This window comes from Cygnus olor, chromosome 24, assembly GCF_009769625.2.
Source record: "Cygnus olor isolate bCygOlo1 chromosome 24, bCygOlo1.pri.v2, whole genome shotgun sequence".
Classification (NCBI taxonomy): Eukaryota; Metazoa; Chordata; class Aves; order Anseriformes; family Anatidae; genus Cygnus; species Cygnus olor.
In genome coordinates, this window is record NC_049192.1 from 1,811,889 (window position 1) to 1,838,131 (window position 26,243).

A 26,243-nucleotide genomic window follows, 5' to 3' on the forward strand; every position below is an offset into this window, starting at 1 on the left:
ATGAAACCCTGGGAGAGAGGGATTTGGCTTCCCAGCCTTCAGCCTTATAGCAAAGGCTGGAATAAATCCATCTTCAGCTATGTGTAGGCTGTTTTCCCCTCTCCCCCATTGCGAGGCTGTATTTATTGGTGGAGGCGAGATGCTGTCGCGGCTCTCCGAGATCAGCCGCAGGTCAGCAATTTGTTGCATCTGCACCTGACTGACTTCCAGTGACAATTATCTCCTCGTAAGGAAAAAAATAAAATAAAAGCTAGTATGCAAAGAAATCTCACCTGGTCTTTAATCCTCATATGGAAACGGGGAGCAGACATGTAAATAATTATATCTCCCCCACTGCGAGCCCGCTCTGCAGCTTGCTTGGCAATATGTATTAATTCAAGGGAGCGGAGCTGTTAAGGAAAGCTGTTGAAACGAAATATCTGAGATAAATGCATCTCATCTTTCCCTGTTTGTGCAGGCTGAGGCTGTGCCTGCCAGAGCCATAGATTCCACTTGGGGTCATGTTTGTTTGGCTGCGACTTCGCTGCTCAAAGCAAGGGTTTACCAGCTCCTGCCGCGTGAAATACGATGGCCTTTGTCCTTTCTGCTTGATGGCCATTATGTTGTTTGCTGAAGTTTGGAGTGCATCTGTTGTGTTATTGGTGTTATTAATATAAAGAGAGAGCAGAGCTCTCATAATGCAGACTCCATCTCTGGGATTCAGGCTGCGTGCACTGCCGTGTTCCTGCCCTGCAGCTCATGGGGTGACTGGGAGCCCCCGGGGCACGCTGCCGTCAGGTGCCGGTAGAGATCTCTGATCCCCCATATCAGAGCCCGTCTCTGCAACCTGCCCTCTTCTTGCAGCTTCTCGATGCAGATGCTGAAGCAGGAATGTCTATTGCTCTGTTCTCTGCTTTTTCTGGTTTCATCTCATTTCCTTGCCCAACACATACAGACACGGGGGATCTTTCTCCCCGCCTCTGCTCGCCACTCTCGACTTTTCTCATTGTCCTTTGCGTCCTCCAAGCGTCTGCTGGTTTTTGCTGTGCAGAACAAAGACCTGGCCAAGCCTGCAAGGCTGGAGGACAGTGCCTGGTGCCAGGGACATCCCTGCTTCGACCTGAGCTCCTCGGGCGTTTGGGCAGCACACGAAGGGAACTGCTGCAGGACTCTGTTGCTGTGGCCAGACACGGGCTGGGCCGCCAGTGGAGCCGGCGGAGCATGGCAGGCCATCAGTGTGTCAGGAATGAGCGCTTGCTTTAATGGAATAAACTTGCTGAACGTGAATGCAAGCTGGGAAATTTGCTCGTGTAACAAAAGGTGCTGGTGGAAGCAAAGTCAGCTGGGCCTGTCTGTCATCGAAGTGCGAGAACACAGCCCTCAGTGTGCAGCAGGGGGAAACTGTACGCAACAGCTGAGATGAAAACCCACGAGTGAGAAAGCATCCAGGCCCTTCTGGGAGAGCACGGGCTGCTGGAAATATTTGCATTGTTTTGCATTCTCTTTATCTCCTGCCTGTCCCAAAGAATAGAGGGTATCCTGTGCCTATAATGAAGTCTCTGAAGGTTTGAATACTTGTTTTTTTCCTGCTCTAACTAATCTTTTTAAATGCTTTATGGCCTCAGTGTTCTGTAATTGAATGCATTTTATTTAGAAAATAACATTTAGTGCCACTTTGGATTTCCAATTATTCTTCAATCGGACTTTGAGGACCTGATATTTTTGTCATTTTGATACGCACAAAAGATGGCAACATCAGAGCAGCCAAACAGCAAATTATTTCCACTGCTGATTACTGGGCTCAGGAGTAAAATATGCAGGGCCAAATTTAGTCTCGGCACAAATCTCTTGAAATGAACCAAAGTATTACACCAGAGGCAAATTTGCCCCCGAGCTTCCAAGGATGCTGGAAGAAATCAGAGCAAACAGAGCTGTCAGTGGCAGTCGTGGCGATGTCTCCGTGCTGCAGCTGCCGGCGTTACCAGCGCTGGCTTTTCACATAAAGCCCCTGGGGTGGCTTCGCGCTGCGGTGCTGGCAGCGCCCACGGCTCCCTGCTCTGCCTCCAGAGCAGGAGCAGCACAGTAAGGTTCTCCCACTCATTTTTGGGCACCAAAGCCGCCAGCAGAGGGAAGGGTGGGAAGTCGGCGGCTGCTGTGGTAGCTCCGGGAGCCTGTTCCCTGCGAGGCGGCACGGCATGGCCAGATCCTCGTGGTGACATGCGGCTCCTGCCCCGAGCAGGTGCAGGCAGGGCACTTGCTAAGGGCGGAAAAAGCCATCCCATCTCGATCCTGTCGTTGGCACGTTTCTCAAACAATGAGGGAATACAGAGGGCAGAGGAGATAGTCATTCATGGGAAAGCCTCCAAAAAATGGAAGCTGCAGCAGTGCTGGCCGTATCTGTTGGTTAGTGTCTGTGATGGAGCTCGAGGTCCTTGGCGACGCTTTCTGTTCCAGGAGGAAAAAATGAGTGCTGTGCAGCAGTCATTATAACCGTGTTATAATGATACAAATTTTCTTGGAACTTGCTGCGAAAGGGCAAGCCCTCCTGTTCCCGTGTTGGTGTGTCCTTGTTACCTGGAGAGGACGCGGTGTTTCCTCAGTGTCTGGGAGAGCACGAGCCTGAGCGCAGCCTGCACTGAGCCAGCCGATGAATGGCACGGGGAGGGGGTCCTGTCACCCTGTCCCCTTCTTGCCTTGTGGCATTTCCTCTGCAGGCACAGGACAGAGGAGGGATGATCCTGTTTGTCTGCGTTTGCTCTCAAAGACAACTATTGCTGTGGGGCCGCTCTGCGGCCTTGAGACAAGAGGCACGAGCCGTGGGGCTGGATGCCCAAGGCTGCCGGTGCCTGAGTGTGGCAGAGCCAGCCCAGAGGCGATGTTCCTCTGTTCTCTGCAGGAGATGTGGGATGTTGTTGCAATAGCCATTGCCTAGGACATCCCACGTGCATTTGTGTTCTTCAGGTTTTGGTGAAAGCCGTTATCTTCACCTCCACTGAACGACCCTGCTGGGGAAGCACAGGGCCAGCCCTGTGGTGCTGAGGGGGAACACCAGGTGTTGTGGCAGCAGCCCCTTGTTTTCTTCCCTCCTGATGCTGTGTGTCAGCTCCTGAGATGTTCTTTGGGGCTTTATCATGCTCCTTTGTCACCAGCCCGTTGCAGTGATCAAAGGCCTCATCCGTGTGCCGGGGCGTGATGCCGGCGCCTGCCATGGGACAGCGGTTTTCTTCTTTGGGGAAAGGGCTTAAACATCATTTTCTTTCCGAACTGGAGAGTTTGGGATGTACTTAGGAGGGTTCGTTTCTCACGCTGGTGGTCAAGTTCTTAAATTATGTTTTTGACAGGCGTATGTAATGATATACAAATGGAAAAGTGATAGAGTAACAGAAAATTGACTGGCAAGGACAGCATAATGCAGTTAGAGAGCAGTACTTAGCAAAAAGCCACTGAGGTTACAGCAGTGTTTCTGGAGCAAACGAGCAGTAGGACCACGGTCAGACTGTGAAAACAGTAATGATACGACTCTGTGACCTTTAAAGCTACTCAGGGCATTCAAATGCTTTGGATTTTCCAGGCTCTATGCAATTACACACACCGGTCATGCCTGTGAATTCCCTCGTAGGTTTCTGGTGTATTTAAACAATTGGAGAACCCTGAAATGGCTCATGGAAGGGGGAATTGAGGGCTGTTGGTGTGTGAGTGCTGCAGGGTGCTGAAGTCTTTCATGACTGTGGACAGGAGCCCGCTGGGGGGCCGCAGCAAAGGTGCTGCTGGTGCTGCTGCCCAGGGTGCAGCGTCCCTGAGGGAAAGCAGCATGCCAAGGCGCCCACCTGCACAGGGACATCCCCACAGCTCAGCCCTCCCGGCCAGGCTCCCTTAGCCTGGGACCCAGCCAGGCAGGGAGGTGCCGAGGGGACCCGCAGGAGCTGCAGGGGCTGGGAGCCGTCCTTCCCGGCTTGGCCCATTCTCCAGGCAAGGCTGCTGCTGAATACTAATGTCGGTCACACGCGAGGTGCAGGGCAGAGCTGAGGTTGGGCTATTTAAAAGATACTCGCGTGTGCCAAGAAAACAAACAGAAAGGGCCAGTCAAACCTTTCCAGTGTCATTGACACCCGCGGACGTGCCAGGGCTGGGAACAAAGCACGCATTGTGGCGGAGCACAGCGCGCGAGTCTGTTGGGAGCGGGCAGATGCGGGGCTGCCCACCCCGCTGCGCCGCGGCCAGCTGGCCACGTGGGAGCCCTTTCAAGGTGGGTGGCCAGACACATCCCCCGGGCAGCCCCGGGCTTTCTGCGGAGCAGGGAGGGTAAACAAAATGTGGCCTCCTTGTCTGCGTGCGTGCCAGGGGTGGCAAGTGGCCAGGCACTTGAGGGGCGATGCTGTCAGGACAGGATGGGGGAAAGCCGCAAGTCAGAGGAGCTCCAGCGCCGTGGCCAGCAGGAGAGGGGTGCTGTGCTGCCCAGGCATCTCGACACTGGCCCCAGTACTGGGTGTCCCACATGTTTTTGGGCCTGTTGGTGCAGGCCACGCCTGCAAAACCCCAGAGACCTCCAGCTGCTTGGGCTGTGGGTGATGAGTGCTGGAGGTTCATTGAGTGCACCCAGGAGCGCAGCCGGGCTGCAGCCTTTACGCCATGCCCCACTGCGCAGCTCTTCCACCAGTTCCCGTCCCTCCTCTATAAAAAAACAGACAATGTTTCATCTGCTTCTTGGAGCAGCTGTGCTCTGTTATGTCTGTGTGCATGTGTTGGCCATTCCTGCAGGGCTTCAGCCCCTCATCGAGCTGCTGGGTAGGGCAGAAACATGGGTACGGTGCTGCCATTTGGGCTGTGCCAGGTGCCTGTAGTTATCAGGCACAGGATAAGAACCCCATGGGTTTTGCTGCTCTGCCCCACTGCAGCAATGGAGCAACGCAAGGGTTAAGCACAGGATCCACCGAGATGGGGAAATAACCAAATAACCAGAGTGAGCAGAGCCTGGGGGTACCGGGGCGCTCGGCAGCAAGCTCGGGGCTCCAGCTGCCTCCCATCCGCTTGCTGCTCATTTTTCATGCTGAACACAGCTGCCGCCAGCGTCTCTTTCCTACCCCTGTTCCTGCCAGTTTTATGAGAAAAGAATAAAGAGGGGAAACAGATAACTGCAGAGGTTCATTTGCCAATTGTCAGGCAGCCGGTGCATCAGAAATAGAGTCATCGGTCTGCTTCCTCCCCACGCTGGGCTGCGCAGGCATCTTATCATTAGCGGCATCATTTATTCATGGCTCCCCGAGCCACCCTCCTTTTTGGAGGAAGGGACCTGCTGATGCTCCCATTTTTTCCAGGGTGGCTCTGGCCTTGACGAGCTCGCTCTGGCTGTGGGTGGAGTGGGAGAAGCTGCCTTTCCTGCCGACCCCAACCTCTGCCTGTGGGAGAAGGCTTCCTGTGGCCAGCGGGCTGCGATCGATCGGCTCAGCAAGGGCAGGAGCAGGCAGCGGGGTCTGCCTGGTGCCTCGGGCTGCCCCTCTCCCTTTAGCTTGGTAATTAGGAGCTCTCGGAGAGAGGGAAGAGAGGTCACGTACGGAGTGGGCCTATTAACCCTGTCCCTTGCCAGGACCCCGTGGAGAAATGCCCTTCAAGCAGCTGCTCCCCTGCAGCTTCCAGCAGAGCAATGCTCCCCGTCCTCCTCTGCTGCCCTGGCGTGGGTCGGGGTTTGCCTCCTGTGAGAACTTTTCTTCTCCAGCCCTGCTGGAAAACAGTGCCAGAGAGCAAATCTTGCTTGGGAGCACTGGGAGAATCGTCTCTTCCACGTGATAGGAAGCCACTGCAGTGGTTCACCTGGTGCACCCTCACAGATTTTTGCATTCCCTGCTCAGAGGCCGGCTCTTGCTGGGCTCCTGTCAGTGCTTCTGGCCTACTGTGGCAGCCCCTCGTTTTGGGGGTTCTGAGGATCTTCCCCCTTGCTTCTAGCCTTGCTACAAGCCGAGCGCTACTGATTTTTATGTAAACCACTTTATTTTGTGATTTCAGTCCAAGTCCGCTCGGCCCCCCGGCTGCTCCTGGAGCTGTTCTGTAGGTAAACTCCACGGCAGTCGGCAGGATCCCCCTGCAGCCCGCCAGGTCTGGTCCTGCACTGACGCCAGCGAGATTTATGGAAATGTATGCACAACTTCCTCAGGCTCTGATGGAGCAGAAATAGTTTCATGGCGTTATTTGCCTAAAATGCCACTGTTTTGAGTGCTGAACCCGGACAGTGAGAAGCTGATGTCAGAGGAGCTGTTTACAGCAGGACCTGATATGGCTTCGGGGGACAAGTGACTTAGCAGGGCAGCTCTGGGAACATTAATGCAGCAATTCTGAAGTTTTTGTAAGCTCTGAGCCTGTGTTGCCTCTGCCTTCAGTCAAAGCAGTGCCGCAGCCCCAGAGCTGCTCTTTGATTCTGCTTCTCCTGTGTAGCAAAACAGCAGCCCAAGGAAACGCAGGTAAAGATGAAAGCTAAACTCTTTGCCTAACTTTCTCTGGCTGTAAAGCTATTGCAGCTTGTATTTCAATAACAGGGCCCTTGGTTGGTTTTCCTGGTTTCCCAGGGGAGCTTCCAAGCCTCGGGCAGCGGTGTTTGCTCGGTGGGGTGCGCAGGGAGGGGACGTGGGTATGTGAAGTGCTGAAGTGGTGGTGGCACCGAAAATTGAAGTCAGGTCCCACAGAAAGGGGATGTTTTGGGGAAGGTTTGATGGGAGAAAACCGCCATGCTGTGACTTGGGACCTACCGAAACCCCCTAATTGTGTGTCAAAGCAAACCCCAGATGAGCGATGTTCTCCTGGCAGCCTGCCGTCGGCTCCAGGGCGCCCATCGCCTGTCCTGCGGCTCGCTGGCCCCAGCTTGGGGAAAGGAATGTGAAAGGGCTGTTGTGTAAACTACCCGCTGTCTGAACAGACTTTGTTTTCAATGTAAATCTGCTGCAGGGAGTGATTTAATCTTCATTTATTCTTTTTTTTTTCCTTATTTCATTAAATAAGATTTATACAGGTATAGGGCTGGAAAGGTCACCCGTCCCCTGGGCTGTGGGAAGAACTCTGCGCCTTCCTCCCTCTTCCCGCTCCTGCCTTACCCCTTGTTGCAGGGTGGGAAAGCACCACGGCTGGGGTTTGTTGCCTTTCTGGAAAGTTAATTTATATCTGCGTGGTACACGCGGGCTCAGCAGTATTTCAGCTGAGCCTCCAGGCCCTCATCAGCTGCGATGGAGCACCCTGAGGGGCAGGACAGGGTCGTTCCTCTCCTCTGCTCCCCTGGGAGAGCCCAGGGTGAGGCAGCTGATGGCCAAAGCAAAGTCCTGGGGTTTGGGTTCAGGCTCTGCACTTGACGTACTGCTGGCAATTTGCTCTGCATTCCTTCTGCAGGCTGCTTTCGTACCTCTAAAATGAGATATTTTATATTTGTCTCATTTGCTGGTGAGTTATGAGGCTGAACAGGTTTTTTTTTGCCAAGCTTTGCAGACATAAGTGATGGGGCACACCTGTGTCCATGTGCTCCCAAGCCCACGCTGTTTGTCCTGTCGGTCGGGCTGTGACCCAGCTCTGAGCACAGCTCCCAGCGAGCAGCATCCCTGCTCACCACGCTTCCTCCCACCCAGGTGCTGAGCTCCAGCAGCCTCCAAAGTTTGCAATCCAAGGCAGCAGAGCTGGAAACGAGGTTTCGCAGCTTTCTGAGCAGCAGTCTGCTCTCCGGGGCTTTCCTGAACCCAGAAAGCAGGTGGCTGGCCTCAGCTCCATAAGGGCTGGAGGCTGGGATGCAAGGACGAGGGACTCTTGTTGCCATCACCTTCAGCAGCGCTGCCTTTCATCGTTAGCGTGTAAATGCCACCGAGCACCCAGGAATTATCCATCTATGATCTCTTCATTAGAAGAGCCTTCTGATCAGCTTAATCTCACCTTCCCCATGTGGAAAGGAGGATGCTGAGCAGCTGTAAGCACCAGGAGTGTAGGTAGAGCCAACCTCTGAGCAGGAAGGATGCTGCGAGCACCGGGTTTCGAGTGAATTGGAAGTGATTGCTCAACTCTGGCACAGAAGTAGCGGTGCTGAGGGACTGGTCCTGGGCTGCAGGCGCCCTGGGATATTTGTGCTGGAGATGCTGCCTGGTGGAGGCCTCCTCAGAAGGGAGGGAGCGGAGGAAGCTTCCAGCCTGATGCGTTTTTTCCAGCCTCTCGGTGGTCTGCTCTCCTCTAGGGAAGGATAAGCCAACGCGAACGTGGGGGAGGGTGGAGGAAATGTGTTTCAGCAGTAAATATGGCCTTGTTATTTATCAATGCGGAGTAATTGAAGTAATTTCATGTCGTTTTTAAATGCAGTGCCTAGGGATCTAATCTATCTGTCTAATATTAATGGGTAATATTTGGTTGCCTCATCCATTCATTACTGTTTTCATTAAGACTCTAATCCTATTTAGGAGTCTGTTTGTCATCTTAAACTCCTCTGTTTTATCTTAGCCTGCCACAATCCTTTTTAACAACTTAACTGAATTCATGAGTTCTAGGCTAGCAGCTTGGGGGAAGGGGCCTCTGCTGTCTAGCATGTGGTTTTTATAGGGAGAGAGGAAAAACAGACGGCTGAAGGCAATCGCAAGCAGCAGGCACGGAGCTCGCCTGTGATACACACCGCCGAGATCTCGGTCTTTCAGAACAGATCGAGATGACTGCATCTCGGAGCACGGAGCTCCCCTCGCTGCCACACACTGCGCTGACACCTACTTTGAAGCCTGCAGCATTCCCAGGCCTGTACGAGGAGCTGCTCGGAGCGAGGCTGTCGCTTGTAACCGCTCGGGGAGCTCCCAGCGAGGCGCTCTCAGCCCCTCCAAGGCTTTCCTGCTCCCAGTCACTATCGCAGCGCAGGGCTTTTAGCATTGTCTGCTCAAAAAACTTCCCTAAAAACCTTCCCATAGGTTGTTTGTGCTGACTTGTAAAGTGTAGGGCCTTCATGTGCCCGCCTGGGTGCCTACCAGCGCGGGATTCCTATCGGTTGGACCGGGAGCAGGTCCCAGGGGATGGCCACCGGTCCTGCTGTCCCTTGTGCTGCAGATACTCACAGCAAGGTTCCAGTTTGGCTGTTCCCATTTCAGCTCTAAGGGCACCGTGGCCGTTTTCTGCTCAAATTTGCATGCAATAGAAGACAATGAGCAAAAACCTGGCTTTTTTTCTGCCTAGAGCCCTACAGAGCATCACACAGAAGAAATAATGAAATCTCCTGGCACACCAGGAGATTTCTCTCCTAGAAGAGAGCCAAGATGCCCCTGCCTGTGCTGTGCTACCAGTGTGACTGCTGTGGCCAAAAACAGCCTTTTCCCTTTGCTCACACAGCCGTCACCTCTCTCAGGGCTCCTCCGGAGCAGGTCCTGGTGTCCTGGGGTCGTGGTGCCAAGGTCCCCACGTCCCCATCATCAGGGCACTTTGGGGGCACCTGCAGTGGGGCCGTGCTGTCACTGCATGCCCTGAGCTGCGAGGTGTCCGAGGCTAATGAGGGTCCCGGGGAATCGAGCTGCTTGCTCTTAATGACTCTCCAGCTATCTTCTGTCTAAAACAGTAATTTTAATAAGTGCGGCCCAATTGCAAGAGTTCGTCGAACACCTAATTACATTGGTTATAACTCCAGAATTATTCAGAATTCTATTTTTGTCACTTGCTTGCAAAATAGAGAGGGAAAGAAGTGCATGTTTTATAACTATTCACCTTAATTAATTTTCTAAGCTTCTGTTAAAACTTTCAAATGACTGCAGGGAGTGCGCTACGAGTTACGTGGCAGCAAGGCAAAGCACTGAACACGGGGGCCGTGAACTGATGCAAGATAAAAGTTTACTGTGTTGGATTGATCCCCACCTGAGCCCAGAAATTTTGGAAAGCATTCTCCTTTTATCCTTATTAATTAGTTCCCGGGAGGCTCGGGCTAATCAGTGCTGCACAAAGAAAATTTCCTGTTGGCAGGGTGGTCTTGCTGTGCAACTTGCCATTTGCCAGAAGCCGGTGCCAACGCTTCAAGAAAGCCACTTCTGAGGACAGCAGTGCTGTGGATCCAAGTGGGGCGCCCCGGGGAGAGGCGATGTGCTCCCGGCCGGCTGGGTGCCAACGGGTCGGTCCTGCAGACCACGAGGCCAGGAGGCTTTGGTCGCTCGGGGACCCCGCAGCTCTACTGCCCGCACGGAGCTGAGGCCTCGCAGCGCGGACGGAGGGAGCCCTGCAGCACGTTCGGGACCTCCTTCGAACTTCTTTGTGATTGAGAACAAAAATGCAAATCCCTCGAGGAATGGTGATTTTCCAGGGAAAGAACCACGTGGGTGTATTACAGCGTAGCCTGGTTTTCTTTGTGGAGACCCCAGCTTTAGCATCTCGTTCCTCATTATCAGCTTGTGTTAATGTTTAGCACATCCTTTCCTTGCCAGACAGTTGAGTTTCTCTGGAGCAGTTCGGTGGAAGCCCGGAGCAGCTCTGTGCCAATATTTCAGCCAGTGTTTTTATTCCTATGGTAGATGAAAGAATCACTTTCCAATCTTGCCCATGCCACGTGCATGAGCTGTTCCCAGGAGCCTGCTCTCCAGTACCAGCAGCCACGTGCCGCTGGCAGAGCCACGGTTCCGCTGCGCGTCCCCAGCTCCCCGCTTGCAGATGGTCCGTGTGAAGCAGTGGGAGAGCTGATGCTGCCAAGGCACTTCGGAGCTGATGCTGTCGCACGCAGGCTCATGCAGGTGTGCTGCGGGGAGCCTTGGAGCAGCTGGCAGGCACGTGAGTGTCGGCACGTGGTCCAAACCGCTGCGTGCACACCGCCATGCTCACAGTGTGTGCAGCGAGAGATGCTGGGGGTAGGAAGGGCGGCTGGGGTGCTCCATGGGAGGGCTTCCAGGCTGCCAAAACCAGGCAGGGTGCATGGACGGGACCATTCCCAAGCACTGCAGGAGCCCCATGCTGGGCTGTACTCAGCTGCTGGGTTTGCTCGGTGATGGTGGGAGTGTGGTCGGTGCTGTGCCCGGCGAGCGGTGCCCTTCTCATGTCATCTCCTGCACAATCTGTGCTGTGCTGAGGACCTAGGAGGAGCTGGTAGATTCAACTGATGGAGAATTCGGTGCACAGCTGTGGGCAGCCCATGTCTGGGAGGAAAAACCCATTTCTCCTCCCCTAGGTTTATATGATGCTGTGCTTCCCCTGGGAGTGGGGATGTGATCTCTGCCTGGCAGTTTGTTATCCCAACAAATCTTGCTCAGACGTTTTGTGCTGATGCAATGATTAACTGGAGTTGTGGTGAACCACAAGAAAGCATTTGTCTGCAGCAGCCCGTGTGCCAGAACATGGGGCTGCTGCAAGCCTGAGTCCTGCTGGCTGGGGTGGGGTGGATGGAGGAACCTCTGGTGTCAGGATGATTTTTCAGCTTCATTAAGCCTTACTCTGGGACAGTTGCAGGTTTTCCACTCGCTCTTGCATCCCAGAGGAGGCTGCCCATACCTTTCATCACCTCCCTCTGGAGTCTAGCGCAGAACAAGGGGGCAGCGATAAGGCAGTGGGAGCCAGGTATGCAGGGAGAAGGTCTGGTTGCTCCCTAGGACAGCCATCTGATCACCTGTGCCCCGACACAGCTTGTCCTAGTAAGATGCTAATGAGGTTCTTAGAGCAGTACAGCCGAGCTCATTGAAAAGGTTGCTGGGATCAGAGTTTAAGGAACTTTCTCCGTGTGCTTCTGCAGCGCTGTAATTAAATAATCCCTTTGTAGCTATGGAAACGTTGTCTCGGTGTCCTCTCCCACTCGCTGCTCCTCTGCCAAAAGTTACAGGCGTTGATTTGCTTCTGACAGCCCCGCGGTGCCTCTGGGGACCCTCATGGTGGAGCGGCGGGGGAGAGGAGAGCAGGGTCCCCGCAGCCCCCAGCTCGCACCGTGCACCCTCGGGTGAGCTCTGCCCGCCCCAGGAGGCTCGGCAGCACGGGGCAGTGGTGCTGCGGGGACGCTCCTCAGCACTCTTCAATTCACACATTTCCCTTTGCTTTCCTCCCGTCCACCTGCTGCCCCACACCCTGCTTGCTGCAGGCACCAGCCCAGAGCACGTCTGAGCTCTGCTCGGGTCCAGAGCCCGGCGTCTCCGGGCAGGGCAGGGCAGAAGGGGTCTGCAGCACCTCGGCTTCTCCAGCAGAGCAGCGAGTGCTTCCCAGCCCAGCCCCTCACGGTGGCTTTTCATGGTGGAAACTTAAGGACTTGGAATTCAATCAGTGCTGTCTGAGGAGGCAGGGAAAAAAAACAACAATAGGAAGAAGAGTTTGACAAACTTCTTACAAACTTCTGAGGAAGTTTCACGTTGTTTTTCCCAGCTCCGTCAGCCTGACTCCATCGCAACTGGACCTGGCAAGTCCTTGCTCCTTCCCACACTTCTTCGTGTCTCCTGCAGCTGCACAAAGCAGTGGTTTTTCTTTTCATAAATGAAGAAAAAAAAATCTCAGTGGAAAGTTCATCAAGTTTGGGCTCCTGCTCACTGAGTGATGGATAGCTTTAATTACACTGAACTGGTTGGCATCTCCACTTCACTCCCCAAAGTCATTAAAAATAGATTTTCTGTGTGAGCTGCAGCAGCCTGTGGCTCTCAGGGCAGGGTGATGGGATGGGATGCCCCGTGGCTGTCCCAGTCTGCAGGGCAGAGGCCCGTGCTGGAGCAGGCGTAAGCTGTGGAAACTTGGCTTTGTTTGGTTCTGGATGTATTTGTGTATTTATGCATTTGGAACTGGATTCTTGCACTTATTGTATATTTTTCTGGGGTCTGGCAGAGTTTGAGTTCATGTGTTTTGGAGAGCCTGTATTGATTTCCTTTGTTTTGTTTAGTTTTTGGCTGATGTTGTGGTCAGGCAGTCAAATAAAGCAGTAATGAGACTTTACATTTAATTATTGAGGAGTAGGTTCGTAAACGGGGAACTGAGAAACTCAGCAGCAGAGCTTGGGCATAGGCAGGAGGAAGAGACACAGCGGTGCGGCTGGAGGGAGGAGGGCTCTGCCCTGAGGATGCTCCTGAGGAGCCGGAGTCTTGGCTCGTGTCCCTCTTGGTGTCCCCCTTGCTGGTGCTGCTCAGCTGAAGGCGGCAGAGGCTGAATTGCTTTACCAGTTGCTTCGCTGTTGACCATGCTGATGCAGAGTGCCCGTTGTCCTTTCCTCTCCCTGACTTCTGCTTCATCCTCTCGCAGCCATGGCAGTGCCCCCTGGCGCTGCAGGGATGCTGCCGTGCATCTCGCAGCAAGGAGGTGCAGGTATTGATGTTTCATTTAGGAAAATCGCTGCCTGCGTCTGCTTGGCCTCAGGACATCTCAGCTCGTGTTTTGGAGAGCAGGAACAGAAATCTCAGGGCATCCAAACTTAGTATCCACTTTGGAAAGCTCGAGGCCTAGGCCTAGGTCTGCTGGTGCTCTGGGCCGAGGGCTGCAGTCAGGAGCCCCGCTTGCAGGGTACGGAGGGGCCACGTGCCCTGGGGGTAAGCTCGTAGGTTCAGGCAGCAAAGTTTCCTGGGGCCTGGGCTGGGGTGGGAAATGCGCTCCTGGCGCAGCGGTAGACCTTCTGGGTGTTTGTTGTGAATGCCAGGAACATTTCCCTGGCCCATCTTCTCTAGTGTAAATAAAGAGAGGTATTTGCATTTAAAAACTAAATAGTGCAAACCAAAGCCCTCTCCAAATAAACCATCCTGCTCCACGAAGCCTCGCCCCCGGGGATGGGCGAAGATGAGAGCAAACAGACGGGGCTGTGCCAGGCGCCGGCCACCTCGGCTGCGCAGAGCCGCGAGGTGACGACGGAGCTCCTGCTGCCATCGGAGCAGGGCCGGGGCTGGCAGGACACGGCAGGGACCCAGCAGAGGCCAGGATTTGGGGCTCCTGCCCATGGGTGGCAGAAGGGGGCAGGGGGCAGAGCGCTCGGACCTGCCCCAGCAGTGCCGTGAGCGAGCAGACCACAAAATCAAACCCCATCTCCAGCCAGGTGCTGGGGAGCACAGCAGCACCCTGCCCTGCTGACGTTTCCAGCTGCCTCTTGGGTTTTGCCCGGCTGAATGTCCAGCACTGAGTTTTCAGCACCCTCTGGAACCTGTTTCTCCGACCTCAGTGCCTCAGAGGTGTTTTTTTAATCAGCACTGATCCGCGTTGATTTCCTCCTGCCCGCAGACACAGGTCTGAGGCACCGTGTTCCACATCTTCTGTTCTCTCCTCGGTGCGGTGCGGTGGTTCACAGGCACAAACGCTTTGGTCTGCTAACGATAATTAGGCCGGCAGAGAACAGTTTAAAAATACTTAAAGCCAAGAGAGCATTTCCAGCCTGCCATCAGGCAGGGGAAGGGAGTCTGAGCCTTGCTTCTGTACTGGCTGTGAAGGAAACAGCTTTCAGTTCTCTGTGTCTGTGGTAGGCATAGGAGAACGTGCAGATGTACCCTACTAATGGATGTGTCTTGTTTTTCCATTGAAATGAAACATTCTTTAGAGCGTTGGAGCCTTTCAGGTAGTTGGATGGATGATGGTAAGGGTGGTTGAATGTGTCCGTTCTGGGAGAGCTGGGCAAACGCTGCAACCCCCCAACCTTTTTCATGCATGCAAATATTTAAATGACTTCTGCCCACGGTCTTTTTGAGCTTCTTCATTTGATCACTTAGTTGGGCATTGCAGGTTTCCTGGCATTAATTCCCAGGGTGAATTTCGAAGTTGTAGGCCTAAGCACTTGAGAAGAGCAGATGATAAATTCCCTCCCAGAGCCCTGGGCCTCCCTCCAGGCAGGGGCCAGGAGCCCGACCAAGCATCCAGCCGGGGCTGTGGGCGCTGTGCGGGTGTGCGGGCTCTGCTGCACTCACCAGAGATTGAATGTGCCAAGGAGGTGAAGGGGTGAAATTGTCTGCCCTGAGTTATGCAGGCATTAAAAAGAAAGGATCAAATGGTCCCGTTTGGGCTAGAAATCTGCGACTCGAGGAATCGCTCAAAATTCCTGTGTAATTTTTAAAGAATTATCACGTACAGAAGCCACAGCTTCTGAGCAGAAAAAGAACCCAAATGCATAACATAAAATGATCTGCAACAAACTGTTATTCGTATAATTCAAATCCTCTGTTATTTATAGAGCGCCGCGAGAGCACACAGCTCCTCACAAACACGAAAGCAGCCCTGAGCTGCATACAAATGGCAGGGACGGATCCTGCAGAGCCTCACCCCACGGGTAGGAGGAGAGGATCAGCAACACCCCGTGGGTTTGGGATCGGCGAGAGGAGCCCTGCAAGGAGCTGGACGGATTTTAAGCAAAACCTTTTGACCTTCCTTGGGGTATCCTGCGGCCACTGGTGGCTCCCACGGGGACTGCTCAGAGCCACGCTGGCTCCCACGGGCAGGTTGGGTGCTGGGCGCCCTGGGGGAGCCGCTGCTGCTGGGGATGAGCTGCCCCCACACCAACGTGGTGCCTGTGAGGGGCTTTGCGTGCCCAGATGGAAGAAACCTCACCAAGTGTCTGCTCGTGCTGCTGTAAACTCAGCGTGCCTTTCACAGGCATCTGGGGAGATGCCTGCTGTGTGCGCAGGGGGAGAAGTCCCCCTCCAGAGAGAGGGTTTCCCGTAGACACCGGCTAAAAGGAATGCTGTGATGTTGACGGCGGTGTTGACTGATGTGAATTGCGCGTGCAGAATGAGACAAGGTCAGAAATAGGTCGAACGCCTGGTGAGACGCAGGAGAGGGCTAAAACGGAGCTGCCCATCCTTGCAGGAGGTCAGAGCCTCCCCAGAGGGGATGCAGCCGCGGCTCTGCCCCAGCAGCACGGGGAGAGCTTCCTTCTGGCCTTACACCTCCATGTCGCTCCTTCACCCCCCGTTTCTCTGTTTCTGAAGCTCTTTGTGCAGCCAGCCGGGGCTAAATGCGTGCACATCCCGCCCAGCTCTGCCTCTCGCCTACCCACTGCTCGCTTACCCCGCACGCATCCCACAGACTCTGGCTCTGCTAAAAACCCTAAACCCCCGCCCGAGTTCTGTTTCAGGCAAAGCTGTTAAGTAGGGCTCAGGAAACAAGAAGAATAGCAGCCCCGTTGGTGTCATGTTTAGAGAGGAACTGGGTTCTCACTGTGTCAACAGCACTTGGCGTGAAAGTGGCCTTTGTCTGGCACACACTGCTCCTTTCACCCCGCACCCCAGCTGCTGCCCGCTGGGTGCTGCGGTGACGGACGGGGCGGCTGCGGGCGGGTGGCGGGGCTGGGACCCCCCCGGGACCCTGGGAGAGGTGAGCACCCGTGGGAGCATGCCGTGTGCTCAGACCTGCCTGAGCAGGCAGGCTTTCTGCCTTCTCTTTAAAGCAAACGAAGCCGCTGCTTCTGCTCGCTTCCATCCCTAACAGCAGGGACTCCTTTTCCTTCAATTTTCCATTTCCCTTCATTTTCTGTGAAACCGTTATGTGTGCACCAGTTTAAGGGATCCCAAAGCAGCAGACCGGTTTTGCTATTGGGTTTTATTTCTGAATTATATAGGGTCTTCTTAATTCACGATACATAAAGCCGTGGCCCCACAGCTTTTTGCACAAGCACTGAATGTGAACTTGGGCTCCTGTGAATTCACAGCCACGCTACTCTGCTGTGTGGGCATGGGGAGGGGGCTCAGTGGGTTGGTGCTGGCTGTGCGCTCCCGGCACCTCGGCTTCCTCCTGCGGCCACCTGCAGGTGACGGCTTCGTGCCTCAGTCCATGCTGACTCCTATTGTTGGCTGACTTCTGCACAGGTGTGAGAATTAATTCAACGTTTGTGACTCGCTTTTGTGTTGCTTGAACCAGGCTCCCCCAGGAGAAGCCGCTCCTGGTTCCGCCTGCCCGCCGTGCCGACAGACGCGCTGAGGCTGTGCTTCTTCCTTGCAGGTGTCCCGGGTGCCCGTGGAGTCCTGCGAGCAGTACACGACCTGCGGGGAGTGCCTGAGCTCGGGAGACCCCCACTGCGGCTGGTGCACGCTCCACCACATGTAAGTCCGGCCTCAGCTGCCGCATCTGCGCCGGTGGCGGCGATGGCAAAAGCAGCTTTCAGAACCCCCAAGAGCCTCCCCCACAGTCTTTGCAAAAAGCGAAGTAGGTTGAAGTCCCTCGAATCCATTCTTCCCTTCCCTGGGTGTTTCCTGCATTGCAGTGTGAATGCCACTGAAAATCCCTGAGCTCCCGCGAAGAGGTAAAGGAAGACAAATCCTCTCTTTGGGAGAGGTGGAGTGCGCACAGCATGCAGGGAGGGGGCCACGGGACACCACAGAAAAGCAGAATTAAAGCCTGGGGGAGCAGAGCCCTCACATTTTGCACGTTCATCCTGGCTGCCCAAGCCGCCAATCCCTCCTGATTAATGGGAAATGTTGAGAGGCAACAGGAGGCTTGCTTAGATGAGCAGGGCTTTGCTTTCAGTGAGGTTACAGCACTGGAACAGAGCGGAGCACCGAGCCCTATTAAACATAGCTGGAAGAGATGTTTAAATTCAGCATGGCAAGGTCAGAGAGCATCTGTTGCAGACGTCCCCATTGGGGCAGACCCGGCCGGGGCAGCGGGGCTCAGGGCTGGCAGCACTACTGCACACCACCAGGCCCCGCGGGCTGAGGGCTGGTGCTTTCAGGGGAGCTGCAGGAAACGCGCTCTGCATTCAGGAGGTGTCTGTGTTCTTTCTTTCCCCTGCCATAAGAAGGATCACTTCCTACAGCGGAAGGGGACCACCAGGCAAACGCCGATGCGGGGAGGAGGGGCGAGCCCGGAGGATGCTGGAGGAGAGGAATAGAAATCCCTCCGGCCCCGTGCCAGCGTGCAGAGCAGCCCCCTGAGCTGCATGGAAATCGGGGCGGAGGCAGAGTTCAGGGACCCTCACAATAACACTTGGCCACATGCCTGAGTAGCAGGTGTTGGAGGGTGAGAGAGGAAAAAGGCAGGCTCTTGTGCAAAAATCCGGCCTGGATTAGGGACCTGCGTGCTTTGGGGTGCAAACTGGCTCCCAGCACCCACCAGGGCCTGTTTGGTTTGCAGGGTTGGTGCCGCGCTCAGAGGGATGCAGGAAAACCCTCGTGGTGCTGAGCATCCTTCCCATGCCCTGGCTTTCTCTGGGCTGGGGGCACGCACAGAGTGGCCCCTGGTGTCCCTGCCAGGAGCACAGCACTGTGGGGCGCAGTGTCTGGGCATCTTCATTTTTAGTTTTCCTCTCAGAGGAGCCTGTCCAGCCCTATAGTGAAGCCCCCAGATGTGCTGGCATGGTGGGAAGCCTTCACTGCCGCAGCAGCTTTGAAACAGGGAGGTTTTTCAGGTTTTTCAGATGTCTCAGTGCCAGGGCGAGGCAGTTTGAACACATCGGTGGTGTGGCAGTGCTGGGCACTTTACCTGGGAAGCAGATAAAGGTTGTCTTAATTTTGCAGGGAGAAACCCCTCGATGTCAAGAGGAGAGAAAAGTGCTGTTTCCCCTGCCCTCGGCCATGACATTTAGGCATTGACATCTTCCAACAGGACTTTGTTCCCCGATGGTATTTCTCAACCCTCCCTTCAAGTGTCTGCACTTTCCCAGCCTCCTTAGAGCAATCACCATTTTTCAGCCTTTGTCTTTAGCTGTAAATAATTGAGTTTATCTTGCTCTTCCTGAAGCCTCTGTCATATTTGTTGGGAGGCCCCAAGCGCTGGCGTGTTCGTGTTTAACTTGTCAGCTCTCCTCTAATTCTTGCATTTCCCCCTTCCAGCTGGACCAGCTGCTCTTTGGCCGAGCAGAAAGGCTGCGGGTCAGGGTGGGATGCTCACCCTGTTTTTTCTGAGGGCTGGTGGGAGGGTGAGCAGCAGAAGGGCAGAGGTTTGGTCCTTGACGCAGCAGGAGAGGGGATGGCCTTGTGCGCAACGTGGCCATCAACAGCATCTGGGCAAGCACTGATAAAAACCAGCACCAAGTCTTGATCAGGGGCTGAAATCCTGTTGTTTCTCCCCAGTGCATGTTATGGGATTTGCCTCCCTGGGGTTTGGGGTCTGTGCCCTGCGAGACCCCCAGCAGCTGTGGGATGTCTCTGCAAGAGCTCAGCAGAGCCCAGCCCCGCAGCAGCTCCCACTGAGCCCAGGCACCCCCATCTGCAGCTGCAGAGGCTTTTGCTGAGAGTGTGGGTGTGCAGGTACCGAGGAAGCCAGAAAAAGGTTCTGAGTTGTAAATAGTAATGTAATGCACTGGGGGTGTGAGCAGGTACAAGTGTGAGACAAACGGGTGGAGCAGCGCCCTGTTCCGGGTGGCGTTGGGTTATATGTTGCTGCCAGCCAGAGAGGTTTTACACAGCCAGTAATGAGGGGAAAGCAAAATGATCCGAGCTGTCCTGGAATGAGAGTTTCATTATCTGGGACTGCACAAACCTTTCCCTGTGTGATCTATTACGCGTTATTGTCTCTTAGCAGCCTGAGTCAGGGATTAAGGCTTTGCTGTACGGTGGGATGCTTGCACAGGCATGTGCACGCTTAGAATTTAAGAGTAGTGATGCTCCTGAACGAGCTACCTGTGAGGATTAAACCAGTAAGTGCAAGCAGGAATCGGCCGCATTTGTGGTGCTGGCTGCTTGGGCAGCTCTGATGGTGCACAGGGACCAGTGGGGATGGGCTGGGCGCTCACACCACTGCCACTCATCCTGAAGGAGGAGCTTGGTGCCGTGGTGGCCATGAGCAGTGTGTGCGTTGCACTGGGTTTTGAGGAACCCCGGACATGGGATGCTTTAGAAGGTGCTAAACCACCAGGGAGGGACAGATGCTTGTCCTTCTGCAAAACTCCTTTGCTCTCCCAGCAGAGCCTCTAGCAGCAGCCCAGCTTGTCCCCACTGCAGCGCCGGGGCTTTGCTGCCTTCGCGCGTTCCTCCTCTCCGTGCGGGCGAGGGATCGCTTGTTCTTCCTGCTGCTAGAACCGTGCTCCTCGGGAGCAAGCAGAGGCCTCTAGGAGGTTGTTAAAGAGTCTCTTCAGCCCAGTGGGATTTGAAACCTGCAAGGCTCTTCCATATGCTGCTCTCTGCAAGTCTGTTATTGTCTACAGACCTATTTATCTCTGTTAGGGCTGTTGCCATAAATAGTATGATAAAAAAGAGCCGTTCCGGCGAGTCAATGAGATAAAGGCTCCAGTCAAGAGCTCACTTTAAAGCTATCTTACAGATTCACTTAAACCTCAATAAGTCTTCCGTTGGTAGCGTTCATATTTAGCTCCATTACGCTCCAAAAAATAAAGAGGGGTGAGGGGAAGAGAAGAACAGCAGCAGTGTTTGCTGGCTGTCACACTGGGGTTTGTAAGGGAAGGCATAAACTTCACTGTTCTTAACCAAAAGCCAACAGTCCTGCAGGGGGAACAACAGCACCCTCTTGGCACTGTGAGCCCTGATTTTGGGCGCTGCGAGGCGCCCACCAGCTGCTTGCAGAGAGATGCAGAGTGGAAACTCGGGCTCTGCGTGGGCAGGAGGCGTTTCGGCTAATGCCTGCGTCTTTGCGGCTGCCCAGGCCTCTGCGAAGGGAAGCAGGGAAACAAGCAGTCTGACGGCAGCACCTCGTTAAGTAGCAAATGCACTCGGGAGAGCTGTCAGAGAGGAGCTGGCCGGTGGCACGTGGGTCTGGTGACAGCATCTGGATCCTCTGACCTTTGCACCGTGATTTTAACTAGGGTCCAGGATCATCACTGAGCGAAAAGTGATAAAGTTTGCTGATAGTTTATTAACACCATTAACATCAAAAGGCCAATATGTCACCTGCTGCCAGGGAGCAGGTTTTGAAGAACAAGATTTTCCCTAAATTACATGAAACAGAAAATCCCTGAGGGATCCCAGTGCGGTGCTGCATTGTCTGATATCCATCTCAAAACATTAATAATTCTTCCCTGGTTTCCTGGTGGGCACTCATCTACCCACTGTAATTAACTTAGGCGCATACTTTCCCTTCAGCAGTTATAACTGCAGCCCGAGCCCTGGCTGTGCTGTCATTCCCTTCATTTAGTAACTGCTTCTGCCCTGCTTCACCTTCTTGTTCTCACACTGGACTTGTTTTTCACATCTTACCTGATTCTGCCTCAAAATTTCAGTTCACTCTGAGGACACCTGCCATACAGAAATAGGGATAACCAGCTGCGAGGAGCAGTCCTGGTCCCCTTGGCATGCCCAGAGGGTTGCATTCCTGAGGGTAGGAATGGGACAGAGCTGGGAGGCTGAGGCAGCACAACTGGCCAGAGAACTGCGCGCAGCCACAGGAGAGGAAGTCCCAGGTTCTGGCACTGCTGCACTCTCCAGCACCAGGAAAAGACAATTAATGAGCTATGTGGTTTTGGTTTAATTGGAACGAGGCATCCTCTTGGTGTGCTGCCTGTTGTTGCTTTAAGTTTTAGTTCCTGTGCAGCTTAGGAATTTATGGCCTGCAGGAATGAGGTGTACGGAGGACTGGCCCGAGCACAGAATATTTGTGTGCACTTTGGTCCTAACCCAGAGAGTCTGTGCCTGATCCTGGTGCAGAGCATTGCCCCCGGCCCTGCTCATGCTTACATGGCCGAGGCTCTGCTCTCTAAGGCCAGCCGTAGCCCTGGTGCTGTTGGACACCTTCCCCGGGGGCTCCGTGTGCTGAAGTGTGCCCGTGTGTGCCAGGTGCTCCCCGCGGGACAGCTGCGAGCGAGCCGCCGAGCCGTACCGCTTTGCCGACAGCATCGGCCAGTGCATGAGCATCACCGTGCAGCCCAGCAGCATCTCCGTGTCCCAGCACAGCCTCCCGGTAGGTCGGTGCTCAGGGGGAGGGAGCCGTCGGTTCTCGGGTTCGCAGCGGGCAGTCTGTTCTCCAGTCTTTCTCCCTTCCCAAAAGCACAACTGTTTTCCCATGAAGTCAGGCTTGCAGGGGACTGGTAAGGAGAGCAGGGTCTGAGCCAGGGGACGAGGGGGTAGGGATCACAGAGACAAATTCCCCTTCCCCTTGGGCCCCAGCTCGCATTTCTCTCAGTCCGGTTTCATTAACCGTTGAAAGGAAAGGCTTTGTTTCCCAAGCAGCCCATCTGTGAGCTGTGCCAAGCCCTGGCTCTCCGAAGCATCCCAGCTGTTTCCCTTCGAGCCCCCCAAGCACCCACACGCTGTGCTCATGGACAGGCGCTGTGGCAGCTGCAGCCCCGTCCCGCGAGCCCCCGGGGCCGCTGCATGCCCGCGGCCAGGCTTGGTGCTGGCGGCCCTGGAGGTTTCTGCTGCTGCTGCACGTGCTGGGGCTGCTCCGATTGTGCTGCAGTCGGTGCTTCTGCTGCAGGCCTCGAGGGCAGCGATGGTTCTGCAGAGCAAGTGGAGGCCAAAAAGCTGCCATTGCCACCTCTCCTAAATTGCAGTAACCAAAGGCTCAGCAAGGTGTTTGTGCATCCGTAAACCTGCTTTCTTCTTCCCCCAGTGAAAGGCAGTTGGCCACTTTGTGTGTGGATGGGTGATTTAAGGGCAGTAGCATTCAGTGGGAAAGCAGTGGGTACTGAGGACACGAAGGACACTGGGGCAGCTCTCCTGCTAACCACTTGCTGGCTGTTTTGTTCCCTGGTTTCTTCCCCTCCGCCTCTCCCCTGGCTCCAGCTCAGCCTGCTGGTGAGCGATGCTCCGGACCTGGCCGCCGGGGTCACCTGCCTCTTCGGGAACCTGACGGAGGTGGAGGGGCAGGTTTCGGGCAGCCGCGTCGTCTGCGTGTCGCCAGCAGCAAAAGACGTTCCTGCCATACCCGTGGATCAAGGTGAGTGTCTGCTTCTGGGTGGGAGCACCTGTGCCACCAGAAAGCGTGGCTGGGAATATCTGCTGGGTAGAGCTGACCCTTTGGGGTTGCTGACGGAGAAACTCATCACTCTGTGAAAGACCACTGGCCCCGGGGACCTGCATGTGCTCGTCCTTAAGAGATGGGCAGGCAGCAGTATGTGCATTCGCTGTCCTTGCACCCTCCCACAGCTGCCAACAGGACCTGGGGTTGCAGGAGGCCGGGGGGGGCTCTGCAGAGGGCAGGGGCTGGTGGCCACATAGGGCAGACCCAAGCAGTAGGAGCCCTCCCCAAGTCAGGGGAAGCACCCACAGTAGGTGGAGACATATTTCTATTTTTTAGTCTCCATCTTTGGGTTGTTTCTTCACTAATGTCACCGCTGTCTTATTTTCACTTCCCATAAACAAAATGCTACTTGCTTAAAACTCATTTTCTCCTTGGCATCCTTCCAGGTGTCGGCAGTGCATCCCTGCTGATATCTCTGTTTCTAAGACATTATAGGGAGCCTCAGAACTGGTGAACACTGGGGCCAAGAGCCGCAGCGGTAGCAGGGCTTTTGCAGACTTACCGTGGCAGCTCTGGAAGAGCAATCTGCTCTTAATTAACCCAGGGAGGAGGCTCCTAAAAAGAGCCGCTAATGGCCTCACTTCCACGATTAGTTCCTATTCTAGTCTTGGGCTAGACTGAATTAGTGTGTTTTTGTCCTGGAGACAGAAATCCTGTAGGGAAGGGGATGCGATCCCGAGCTCATTTCAGCTGTGACCTGGGGTTGTGCTTGGCCCCGGTGCCTCCCATGGGTTTTGCCACCAGGGCTGATCAGGCCTGGAGGGGCTGCTGCAGATGGGCAGCCCCTGGGTCCTGGGGTGCTCAGGGGAGTCTGGATGGGGGATGCTCAGCACCGGGGTGCTGGAGGAGCAGCCTGGCTGCACCACCTGCCCTGTACTGAGGGCTCAGCACCCTGGCCAGCCAGGGAGCCCCCCTGCACCCACCGCTGCTCCCCCCTGTTACACCTGGGGTGCTGACTGCCTCTGTTCTGCCCCGCAGACTGGTTCGGCGTGGTGCTGCAGCTGAAGTCACGGGAGACGGGCCGGACATTCGTCAGCACGGAGTTCAAGTTCTACAACTGCAGCGCCCACCAGCTGTGAGTGCACTCCCCCCCTGCCAGCCCCCCGGGGCTGTTCCTCTTTGGAAGCCCCAGAGCCTCTCCTGGGACACTTTGGGGGGGGGAAGCTCCCTGCAGGAGGGGGTCTTTGGGCTGTTTTCTCAGCCAGCAGACGTGTGGGTGCTCTGTGCCCCCCGTGGAAGGCGAGCCCACCGCTCCCTGCCCTCGGTGCGCTCCTCTGAGCGGCCTCAGCTCTCCGGGCCTGGTGAGGCGCAGGCTGAACGAGCCTGACAAAACCTTAACCTGCTGGTGCCCCCAAGCTGCTCCATCCTGCAACTGTGAACGTGGATGCGTCTCGGTGGGAGAAGGCAGAGCAGGGCCGGGGAGGTGGGCAGTACGCAGTCCCAGCACGGCGGTGGGGTCGGGGCTGGAAGCCCCCGGGGCTGGGGGCAGGAGCCCCCTGCCTTGTCTGCTCACCGAGCTGGCTGGCCGCGCAGTTGTGTTTATGCATCTGAAGCGTTTGCAGACTTCTCTCTGGAAACAAAGCAAGTCCCAGAGCACCCAAATGAAACACGGGCAGGACCTGGCACAAGCTGGGTAGCGAATGGCTGTCCCTGCAGGGCTGGGTGACGTCTCCCGCTGCAGGGGTCAGCTCTCAGCTCCATTTTTGGAGCAGGATTTGCTGCCCAAGCTGCCTGGTAGGAGCCGAGAAGTGCCAGCATGGCGTCACTCAGCCTTTCTGTGCTGGATTTGAAGCCTCAAGCTATGGGGCCCTCCCTGCTGCACTTGGAAGAGGGCTGTGTGCTCTGATGATCTTGGCTAGCCTGGAGTTTTTCTAGGCATGCATTCAATTTTTCTTTATTTTTTTTATTTTTTGAGCCACCGCACACAGCAGAGGCACCAGGTTGAGAGGAGCCCTGACGGTCCTCTGTTCCCTACATATCGTCTCTCCAGCGGTCTGTACCCGTCGCCCCGTGGTCCCTGCCTCCTGCCGTGTTACCAGTTCCACACAGTTCTGTCTGTGCTCCCTTGTCCCTCAGCCAGGTTTCACAGCACCAGCTCCTGCTCCACCGCGAGCACTTGTGGTCCTGTCCATGGTTCCCCTGGGTTCTTGTCTGCCTGGATTTGCTTGAGGGGTGACTTTGTGGTGACCCCTATTTTCTCCTCAGAGTGGGTGTTCGGATCAGGAGAGGCAGTGTGTCTTCCATCCTGTCGTTTGGCTCCATCTGACCATGCCTTTCTCAAAGCTCGTGTTTGGAGATAAAGTGCTAACACGGTTGTAAATTCTGTAGCACTTACATCATGCTGCACTCATTATCAGTGAGTTCAACAAGGGCATGAGGCAGCCTTGCAGGAATGAATCACAACATGTGAGAAGCAGAAAGGAATACGGGGCTCAGCTAGCATCGGAGAGAGACCTGTTGATCCTGAAAGTCCTCATTGCAACAGGCAGAGCACTCGGAGAGCAAGCAGTGGAAGAGCTGTGGGTCTGCAGCAGCACAGGAGCATGTGAAGCGGTTGTGGTGCATGGAGCATACACCCGTGGGCATTTGCAGGGGGCTCAGAAGGGCAGGAGGGGTTTGTGGATGGGCAGGAAGGTGTTGGTTTTGCAGACAGGTTCTGCTGACCGCCCTGTGCTGGATCCAGGTGTGGTGAGCCCACCAGAGATGGGTGAGCTCTCAGGGCATGAATTTGTGTGCCCAGGGAGCTGCAGGCGGGTCAGGGGCCTGGGTGGTGGCTTCTCTTTTCAGTCCATTTTAACAAGAGAAAGAATAGATGCAGTGGGGACATGCACCCCCATTTTGAAGCAAAGCAGAGACAGTGGTCCTTAAGAAAGCAGAATCAGGAAAGACCAAAGGTGCTGACCTTCTGGAAGTCCTGGGGAGCTCAGGAGCCTGCAGGGAGCTGGGGCAGAACAGAGCTGAAAGCAGCAGCCAGAAAACCACACGGCAGAGAGGTGCCAAAGCAACCCCTTGGCCTGGGCAGTGGAAGAGGTCCTCTGCTGCTCCTACCAGCGGTTCTGAGGGAAGCAGGGAGCTCCATCGGCACCAGACAGGAGGCTTAAGGCCAGGTGAGGGAGGCTGGAACAGACAGAAATGGGTCAAATAAATGAGTAATTAAATAAGTTTGCAGCACCTGATGGTCTTCCCCAGATTTGTGTGATTAGAATAAGCTTCCTTAACTATTAAAGTCACTATGACTGCATAAGAAGGAAAATACCACCGAGATCATACCATGCATCCTTGGCTGGGAACGCCCAGGTCTGAGGAGGGTCTGCATTCTTTCAAACACATTTCATAAACAGTTAATTTCTTCCAACATGAGTCAAAAGTCCTTGCTGGACACTGCGCTCTGAGGCCAGCAGAAGTGTTACCACTGACTTTAAGCATTCCTGACTTGTAAAATAGCTGATCCAATTTTTGCCAGGCTTGTTTTGTTTTCCAGATTTTACCAAAGCTAAAGATCAAGCCTGGTGTCTGTGCAA

General features: G+C 54.9%; 1 protein-coding gene across 4 annotated transcripts in view; it reads left to right on the plus strand.

Annotated features, from left to right (window-relative positions):
• PLXNA2 (plexin A2) overlaps positions 1-26,243 on the plus strand; it is a 160,975-nt gene that overhangs the window by 79,541 nt on the left and 55,191 nt on the right. For all 4 annotated transcript variants that reach the window (XM_040535550.1, XM_040535552.1, XM_040535553.1 and 1 more), the window contains exons 5-8: positions 16,813-16,913; positions 21,537-21,660; positions 22,485-22,638; positions 23,701-23,797. In XM_040535550.1, coding sequence (XP_040391484.1) covers positions 16,813-16,913; positions 21,537-21,660; positions 22,485-22,638; positions 23,701-23,797 — 476 coding nt within the window. The remainder of the gene's footprint in view (positions 1-16,812; positions 16,914-21,536; positions 21,661-22,484; positions 22,639-23,700; positions 23,798-26,243) is intronic.